The 10,000-nt window shown below is 44.1% G+C and overlaps 1 protein-coding gene across 1 annotated transcript in view; it reads left to right on the top strand.

Annotated features, from left to right (window-relative positions):
• LOC134435729 (integrin beta-3-like) overlaps positions 1–10,000 on the top strand; it is a 27,693-nt gene that overhangs the window by 3,274 nt on the left and 14,419 nt on the right. Inside the window, exons 4-9 of the mRNA XM_063184778.1 lie at positions 1,452–1,704; positions 3,581–3,743; positions 5,699–5,860; positions 6,355–6,450; positions 7,988–8,077; positions 8,497–8,631. Of these exons, the coding sequence (XP_063040848.1) occupies positions 1,452–1,704; positions 3,581–3,743; positions 5,699–5,860; positions 6,355–6,450; positions 7,988–8,077; positions 8,497–8,631 (899 nt within the window). The remainder of the gene's footprint in view (positions 1–1,451; positions 1,705–3,580; positions 3,744–5,698; positions 5,861–6,354; positions 6,451–7,987; positions 8,078–8,496; positions 8,632–10,000) is intronic.

Raw genomic sequence — 10,000 nt, 5'->3', positions numbered from 1 at the left:
GAAGGTACCACTTATGAGATCCTAAGTCCCATACACTTAACTCCTATTCGACTGCAATAGGAAGCGAGAGGTGTATGTCAAGAACTAGGCCTACACTCAAAAGATCTGATCACCCCGCTTAAGTTCCAGTTTACGATAACATATTTTTATCCTAAGTAGACACCATTGACAATCAGGCTGACCCGAAGTATAGCGTCCCACTCCACATGGAGAAATGTCCTTGGAGCTGCTACGTTTCGACAGTACAATAACCTTATGAAGGAATAAACGGGATCTATAGCAAAGATAGATTAATGAAAGTTTTATTACAAGACAAACCTAATTATACGACAAAGTACAATGTTGAAAAAGTCAATGCCACCTAATTAAGAGGAAATGGTTACATGGACACTAGGTCCACGGGAGCCCTTTAGCGGGGTTTAAACTCAAAGATTTGATCATTACACCAAAGTTTAATACCTAGGTACCTCGTGGGACGACCCCAGCCAGGGACCAATGACGTGCCGGCATTTACCTGGGCTGGGCTTAGCACAATGGCGCGGGGTTGGGTTGTAACCAACACCGTATCCAAATCCTATGATTCTAAATCTTTAATAAATTCACTAATGACAGTTTCAAAACCAAGACCTGTTCACCACCCGAAGTATTTCCATCAGATTGATACCAAACACATGCATAGAATTTCAAACACATCATAGTAAGCATTTAAACCACGCATATTGGATCTGGCGGGAATTTCAGTCCCTGCGTGGGCACGGGAGGTGCGCGCATACATGAACAAACGGCTGATGGCCGAGATGCGCTGGGAACGCACACCGGGGGGTGCGCGCTTTTCACGCCGGGAGGTGCGCAATGCATACAGGTGACCGGAGGTTTTGGGGCGGTTCCCCAGAAGGGGGCCTTCTGTCACACAGTGCTTTTGAGATCCAGATGTCAGATATGCAATGTTTATCTTTGAAGTCAACAGAAAACTCAGAGTAGTAAAACAAAGGCGATAGGTTGTAAACAAAGGCGTTGAAATAAGGAAAAGAAACGCAAACAAATGTTAATACCATGCCCGTGAGCCACCGGCGCTGTGAATTCAGTGCCCCTTTGTCAGGGCCCATATGGGGGGATCTTACACTTTCTTTCTTTATTTATTTATTTCCTTCTTTCTTTCTTTCATTGTCACATAAGCGCTTTGTGCTATGTATTGAACATTGAATTTCACCTCAGTCATCTTCTGTAGATGATTCCCTTTGTTGATTAATGTATGTATAGTTTGCCCTTGGCAAGTCGCCATTGGAGTGATTGTACAACAGCCTTATTGTAAATGAAGAACATCTTTCTTTCTTTCTTTCTTTCTTTCTTTCTTTCTTTCTTTCTTTCTTTCTTTCTTTCTTTCTTTCTTTCTTTCTTTCTTTCTTCCTTCCTCCCTCCATCCTTCCCTCCTTCCTTCCTGCCTCCCTCAGGTGATGCCAAGCGTTTCACCGTGTCCGTCCGGCAGGTGGCCGACTACCCAGTGGACCTCTACTATCTGATGGACCTGTCCTACTCCATGAGGGACGATCTGAACCAGCTGCGCACCCTCGGCAACGAGCTGGCGGCCGCCATGGGCGAGAAGACCAGCAACCTGCGCATGGGCTTCGGGGCGTTCGTGGACAAGCCTCTCTCCCCCTACATGTACATGTTCCCGGAGGAGGCCATCGAAAACCCCTGCCACGGGTGCGTCCGTTTGCGTCTGGATGAATGTGGCCTGCCCTGGGCCTGCCCATTGTACCCGTGACCCTGCACATTTTAGATTTACACATCTCAGATTTTCAAATGAGATAGGAGAACAATACATGGGTTCACCGTGTTTATACTCAAGATAATGGAAAAAGGAGGCGCACACAAGGCTTGTGTGGAAAAAGTGTATTGAAGCCAAAATTAAACAACAAAAGTCTGAGGTTATAAAGTCTGAGACATTTCGGAGCTCGTCCATTCTCAATGTCTCCAGTAGGACATAAATTAAATAAATGTTATAAACACGATGTTGTGAGGAGGGGTAAGACAATGGCAGCCAACCACGTGATCTAATTTTTTGACCGACAGCGGTTTCCAACAATCAGAGGTTGAGTTGTGCGTAGCTAGTGTCGCACAGCCAGGAGAAAACAAAAATTTAGAACCCTTGTATACATTTTGAGCATTTCCAGTGGCTTGATGGGGTGTGTTTAACGCCTTTGTGCAGAGCCTTTGTTATAACCTTACTGTCACCAAAATTGTAATGGCTATGTCTTAATCTGTCACTTAAAGCTCTCTGTAATGTTATAGCAATGTTGTTGTGATGTAGTTGAGTATTTTCACCAAATAGTGAATACTAGGCCCGCCGGCGACCTCATCTACACAAAGAGGTTACAGTTCCGCTAGGACGTGACAGAGAGAAAGGGTGGTCTGATAGACTTCGTCTTTAACCAGTAGCATGCGAAGGTATTTCATGAATGCGAGTTAAGTATGCCCTGTGCAAACTCCTGATCGGTGATTGGACAACGGAATAAGCCAGACTTACAGTACGCATCCATTACCACGTCATGTTATCGCAGCTCGACGGATTGGATACCCTTGTGTCAACGTTTTGCTACTACAGCTCGCGTGGCCCGGGAGTTATATACAGGAAGTATATCAATCTACATTTCTAGCCGGTTTTTTTTCGATATAGCAAACCAACTGCCCCTAAATTACAGCTACATGTGCTCTTACCGACCTCTGGTCATGTGTTTTTTTTACACACAGCTTGCCCTCATGTTGTTATGCTTACGGTCGAAATCGAACATAATCATTTGAACCCAGCCACCATAAGCACATGCATCATAGTTGTTTGTAGTCTATATTTTGTACATCCATAAGTTCGATAGCTGTCAAAAATCTACTTGCACCTTCGTGATGACCACAGGTATCATGGGACATATCCATGTGCTCAACAGTAATTGGGTAACGCAGAACGGCAGCCGTGGCCATTTGCATAAACTTCAAGGGAGCTCAACTTTTTGACGTGACGCTGGTCCCACGCTCGCTGTGCCGGAATCCCAACATACTTTGCTAGCACGGCGATGACGATCGGCTGGATTTCATTGAAAATGAATTGAATCCGTTGGTACGGCTTGCGTCAAAGTGAGCAATGGATGAATACCGTTAAATCTGGAGTTGCAGTTATGATAGCCAGGCTTGGACGAATGCGGGTTAGAGTTAACCTACATACAGTACTCCATGGCCTGTACCTTTTACCTGTAACTGAAAGTCACTTTGTGTGTATGAGCATCAGTTGGCTGTTATGTCATGAAATCAAGATCCAGTACTTCATTGACAAATGGATTTCATACTGAAATGAAAGGTATCTGTCACAATTAGGTGTGCCTCTATGATGTAAAAACCAAGGCATGTCTTCAAGATAGACATAATCCTTAATCCAAGACAGGGGTGGTGGTGCTGTCTGCGGTCTCTGTTGTTTTGATATTTTCAAATAATCTCTCTCATTCTCTCTCTCTCCTCTTTCTCTCTCTCTCTCTCCCTCCCTCCCTCCCTCCCATCTCTCTCTCTCTGCCGGTCTTGTTGGGACATGAAGGATTGACCGGACATGTCTGCGCCAGTTCGGCTACAAGCATGTGCTGACGCTGACGGAGGAGGTGGGGCGCTTCACAGAGGAGGTCGATAAGCAGCAGGTGTCTCGCAACAGGGACTCACCTGAGGGCGGCTTTGACGCCATTATGCAAGCTGTGGTCTGCAAGGTAACAACAGAGATTCTTTCAGTATATAGAGATATGCCATTGTAATAGGTGGCTATGGGCACCTAACATGACCAGGTTCCGGTCTGCCTAAAGGGGCGTGTCATAATACTCCTAGCATTGAATAGAACAGTCCTTAGGTCTGCCTAGGTCTGCCTAAAGCGGGATTCCCCCCCTCCCCCTTGCAATAATAGAACCCGGAAACAATGGGCCAATGGAACCTCTCTCTTATCTACTCTATCTGGTTACAATGTTGTCATAAGCAGCAGCATACTCGTCTGAGGGAGCCACATGAATGCATGCACAGACACGCAGGCCAGACTACGGACACATACGAAACACACACATTCTCACTGACAAGCTCTTGTATACCGACAGACAGACAGATACACACACACACACACACACACACACACACACACACACACACACACACACACACACACACACACACACACACACACACACACACACACACACAGAGACACACACACACACACACGCGCACGGACACACACGCGCACACACACACACACACACACACACACACACACACACACACACACACAGACACACACACACATTCTGACACGCACATGCATGCTGACTCACACACCCACTTGCTGTCCATAGTCCATATTTGTACCACACATGCCTATTTAGGTTGAACACTGGCCAGAGATTAAATGGGTGTGATGAAGGAAATTGTGAAATTGTGTGCTAATCCCAGTGTGCCCAGTCTTACAGTAGTCATCACAGTTGTGATGAAACCTATGTTAATAGGTTGTGGCAAGGGTTTGTCTGTTTGCTTACTGAATCATTTCCTTTCTGTCCCTACACACTCAAATTGCATGCACCCGCATGCTGCCTTGCACACAACAAAAATGTTGCAGTATTTTCTAACTCAGTCCTAAGTCAACAGGTCAGAAGATGCCTTACAGTAAGTCATTCTGTGAATGTGGCTTCTGAAAAAGGGGCAACCATAACCGGACTCTGTTCAGAGCAATTAGTGTGTCTCCTCAACTAGGATTAGCTGCATTAGCCTGTATTAGCCAGGTGCATTGACTTACTTCACTCAGTAGATAGATAGATGGACTTTTATTGTCCCCAAGGGGAAATTTGTTCTCACCACCATTGCAGTCTTGTCACAGCCTACATCAGGCATACATAAGGCATTCATAACAAACATCAAGACACCATTGAACATTGACATACTAGACATTGATGACAGTCACATACGTAGATACATACCCACTCATACCCAGACATTGACAGACAGCACAAAACACAACATGATGAAAGACACTGTTTACTCTCCAGGGGGTTCAAATGCAGGGGTCACTATGGGATGGTGTTTAGTGAAGTTAACTCTGACACACGCTTAACAAAAATGAAATCTTGTCCCATCCTGAAGAAAACAGTATATAGACTCTGGAAATGTGGCTTTAACCTTATACAGTTAATGTATACATTTGTTGTTACCAGAATGGCAATGACCGAGTCGTAGTGCATTACCAAAGACCCTGTGTTATTAGCCAGGCTGTGCCCTCTTAGTGACGCAACACTTTCAGCGTTGCAACTATTCAGGTCAAGAGCAATGCAAGTACTTTCTGAGTTTCCGAAGAAACGGGAACTCCTCCCACTTTGTCGGTAAGCAAACAACCATAAGCAAACCAAGGGAGGCGGGTCAGCCATGCCGTTTGGGAAATGTTAATTGTTATGCTCTTGGTCAGACCAAGTCTCAAAGAGATTTTAACGGCGATGATAATCAGGCTACTGTGTTATGTCATAGTAGAGTAGTACTATGGTAATTAACATTTCAATGACTGACAGCGTGCCACTGGTGGTACGCCGTGCATTAAGGGTCTACAACACGTATGGTAACCACAACCAGACCATACAAAGCAAGACAGAAAAATGTCCTCCAAAAATCAAGTCTGTTTTTCTCTTCTCTCTAGGACAAAATAGGCTGGAGGCCAGATGCTTCGCACCTCTTGCTCTTCACCACAGATGCTAAGACGCACATCGCGCTGGACGGGCGCATCGCTGGGGTGATCCAGCCCAATGACGGCCACTGTCACCTGGACGAGCAGAACAACTACTCCATGTCCACTACACTGGTCAGTAGTGTGGCACTGGTCTGTGTGTGTGTGTGTGTGTGTGTGTGTGTGTGTGTGTGTGTGTGTGTGTGTGTGTGTGTGTGTGTGTGTGTGTGTGTGTGTGTGTGTGTGTGTGTGTGTGTGTGTGTGCGTGCGCACATGTTCGTGTGTGCATGCGTGTGTGTACTACATGAGTGAGTGAGTGAGTGAGACAGAGATAGATAGACGCAGAGATAAAGAGGAAGCAGGAGGTAGCTTGTGTGTGTTTGAGTGTTTGAGAAAGAGAGAGAAAGCGAGGTCAGAGACAGAATGTGTGTGTGTGTGTGTGTGTGTGTGTGTGTGTGTGTGTGTGTGTGTGTGTGTGTGTGTGTGTGTGTGTGTGTGTGTGTGTGTGTGTGTGTGTGTGTGTGTGTGTGTGTGTGAGAGAGAGAGATATAGAGACAGACTTATATAGGGACAATAGAGCTAGGCGTTGTGCGTGTTCTTGTCCATAACAGTTGTGTCTTGCCCAACAGGATTATCCCTCCCTGGCCCTCATGACGGAGAAGCTATCTGAGAACAACATCAACCTCATCTTTGCAGTCACCAGCTATGTGGAACCGCTTTACAAAGTAAGCCAACCTTGCACGAACCATGAGCTCATGTTCCATTACAACATTACAAAGGGTTTACACTAGTCTGGTTTACTGATATTCATTCTAAAAGGTTTAAAAGAAATTAGTGCTAGTATTCAGCATATTGCTTGCTAGCTGTGTACAATGTACATTGTATATTGACAGTGAATCATTGAAGCATTCGACTAGATATTGAATATTAGTCCTCTGATCCGTGTTGATCTGCCCAGATGCTACAAATAACGAGTACAGTATATACTGACAAAATATTGAACATGTGTCACAATGCACAATGCCATTACATTGCTTACAAAGACCCCGAGAGATAGGTTGGTGGAAGGTAGCAAAGTGAGACGTGAATGTGAGAAACACACCAATGATACTTTTCTACTGCGGAATTGAAATCAATTCTGTTGAAACTGATAGCTCCATCCTCTTCAACAGGATGTTAAAGAGTTAAATATACTTCCTGCTGTAATAAATATGTTCCACTCTCGTGAAGTGTTGTGGTCAGTGACAGTGTGCTGCGTATACACAGCATTCATTCACCCAGACGCCTGGAGCTGCTTGGATGCAGCATTCAGGCTCATGAGATTTGAGGGTTTTTTGTATACAAATGTGGGCGTGTTAGAGTTCATTGAACACATTCTAATGCAAGATGAAGGTCTTAGCTTTTCAACTTATTCCATGTGTACACTGCATCCATACATTAGTATCAGACATGCCAATTGACATGTTAAATGCATTCATATTAGAGTAAGAAATGTTAGGGGGGGGGTCTAACATCTACTGTATATAAAACATGTTTTTATATGCTTCGGAGGCTGAGATATTTAGGTTTGTATAGGTTTAGGGCACCTTTTCCCCAAAAGGGCTCAGGCATTTGGCAGGCATTTTTTGCAGGTGCCTTCCCCCGCAAATATGCCAGAAGAGACCTAGGCCTAAGCTACAAGGAATCGCTGGCCTGTTTTCATAGCAAGAGTAAGACGAGCAATGAAAGCCCATTAAGTAGGCTATGCCCGTTAAGAGCAGAATAAAAGTATTCAGACATTTCAGTTGGCTGCGGTGGCTGTTGCTGAACCGCATCATAGCTAGTTATCATAATATCCGCTGAAGTTAAATTACAAACTGTCACTGAAATTGCCTCTTGTCAGACAAATCGCTTTTGTGTCTCCATTCAAAGTCAATTACTTAAGTCGCCGGTGTCACTCTTGTCGTGTCTGATGTATACGTATTTGTGCCATTAGCCATCAATAGGTTAACTGATTTATTTGATCTTTTATTTTATTTTAATTTAACCCTTTTTTAACCACAAAAAAGTCCCATTGAGCCACAATGGCCCTTCTTTCAGGGAGTCCTGCCCAAGAGTGGCAGGCAGCAAGTCAAAAGTTAAAAGAAAGTACAAGGACAGAGGACAAAACTAACAAGACACTACAGACAAAATCAAACTACAGGATCACATAAAACATCACATCACAAATTTAATTTGCTTCTCTCTCTCTCTCTCTCTCTCTCTCTCTCTCACATTTTGAAGAACTACAGTGAACTCATTCCTGGCACAACTGTTGGGACGCTTTCGAGGGACTCTTCTAACATCATCCAACTCATCAAGGATGCCTATGCAGTGAGGACCAACGTTTTCATGGCTATGTTCCAATACTTAACACCCTTTCCATGGCTATAAACCCTTTACCTAACATTGCACTCGGTTCTGTTTCTGGAACACGTCAAGGTTTACTATAACTTTACCATGAGATTGAAGACCTTCTTTACTAGCACAGTCATTGTCATTGTGACTCTAACAAGCTTTGTTAAATCATCTCCAACAATTAAACTACTTTTTCAGTAGTATTAGAGTTACGCTGTTTTTTGTCGCATGATTTTGGGGACAGTTGATGAATGACCTCTCCTGGGCTTCTAGAAAAGTCACTCCTCTGTTAATTACTTACTTAGTTAATCACTGTTCGTAGGATTTTCGCAGCATCTTTTTGATTGCATTGATATTATTCCTCCTGAATGACCTGTTTTGCCCTGTACTTCCAGAACATCCGCTCTAAGGTGGAGCTGGAGCTGCTGGGTCTTCCAGAGGAGGTGTCCCTTTTCTTCAACGCCACCTGCCTGAACGGAGAGGTCTTCCCTGGGGTCAAATCCTGCTCCGGACTAAGCATCGGAGATACAGTCAGTTGGATTTTGTTTCTTTTACATTATAATTACAAATATTACAACAAGTTCTAGAGACAGTTTAAACTACCGTATATACTGTATGCATTTGGTACGTTAAGCAATGCTGCTCCAGTGAGCAGTGACACAGGTATCACTCAGTTCAGAGATCAGTTGATTAAGACATTGTGGTAGTCATTAGTGAAATAGTTGTTATACATTTTTATAATGAATTAGTTAATATGAAAAAATATATAACTAAGTTTATAACTATATACATATTATAACACTAAAATAAATGTTTGTTTTGCCCTTACTCGCAAATGTAGCCTGCCTCTTGCCGGACCCTTGTGTATATCCGCTCAGCTTTGTGAACTTCGTCCTGCTCCCAAACCAAAATGCAGTAGAACCAATCAGTAGTGGAGAAGGGAAAAACAAGTGAAATGTGACAGTTGTTTCAGACAACAATGGCCGCTCGCATGGACTCACTCATCAACACTGATTCTGTACATTTCAACTGTATTTAGGCAAGAGTTAGACAAGTCTTTCCCCAATCATGCACAAGGATTTTTTTGATAAATCCACGCTTAGCTTTGCAGATGACCAAATTCATTTGGCGAAAGTTTAGTTTACAGATTACAGCAAATACCCCATGATTGGCAAAAAAACAGAGCTATTGACTTTAAGTCAAACAAACAATATGTGAGAGAAAAATCCCTTAGTAGCAATCATGACTCCTGGCCGATGGCCAATCAATGAGCCTCTTCAGCTGGTCTTGTTTACAAATATCCCTTACATATGGACGCCCACACATATCCACACTAATATTGACACTTCACACACAGGGGTCCTTCAGCATCGAGACCCGTCTCTGATGAAAATGGTTCTTCCACATATGGACACCTACAAACAGGGTCTTACATCGATGAAATAACAAACACCCACGCATGCACTCTTGAGTATCATCGTCTCACTCCCTCACACTCTGCAATATCAACATCTTACCTCCCCGCAGGCAGGTTCCCGTTTTCAGGCTCGTTTGCATAGCTAACCAAAGGTTCTTCTTCTCAGCGACACCTGCAAACACCCTCTAATATCAATGGCTCACTCCTTCAAAACATGCGCTCTAATATTGACCCATTGCACCCTCACAAACACCCACATTCTCTTTTTAATATCCACATCTTTTGCTCCCTCAGACAGAGGTGGGATTCATAGCAGCATTGGCGCCTGCCTGCAGGGAAGCTGGCGGGGGGGGGACAAAGGGGACAATTGTCATGAGCCCACGGAGAGATGGGGCCCAGAATTAGGTCTTCATTAAATTGAATGTATTGAGTGGGGGCCCCTTTCTGAGGGCTTTGTCCCCGAGCCCAGCCAAAGCTGCCAG

This window comes from Engraulis encrasicolus, chromosome 2 (assembly GCF_034702125.1).
Source record: "Engraulis encrasicolus isolate BLACKSEA-1 chromosome 2, IST_EnEncr_1.0, whole genome shotgun sequence".
NCBI lineage: Eukaryota > Metazoa > Chordata > Actinopteri > Clupeiformes > Engraulidae > Engraulis > Engraulis encrasicolus.
The sequence above is the reverse complement of the archived record's forward strand: the minus strand, read 5'-3'. Positions and strand labels throughout refer to the sequence as shown.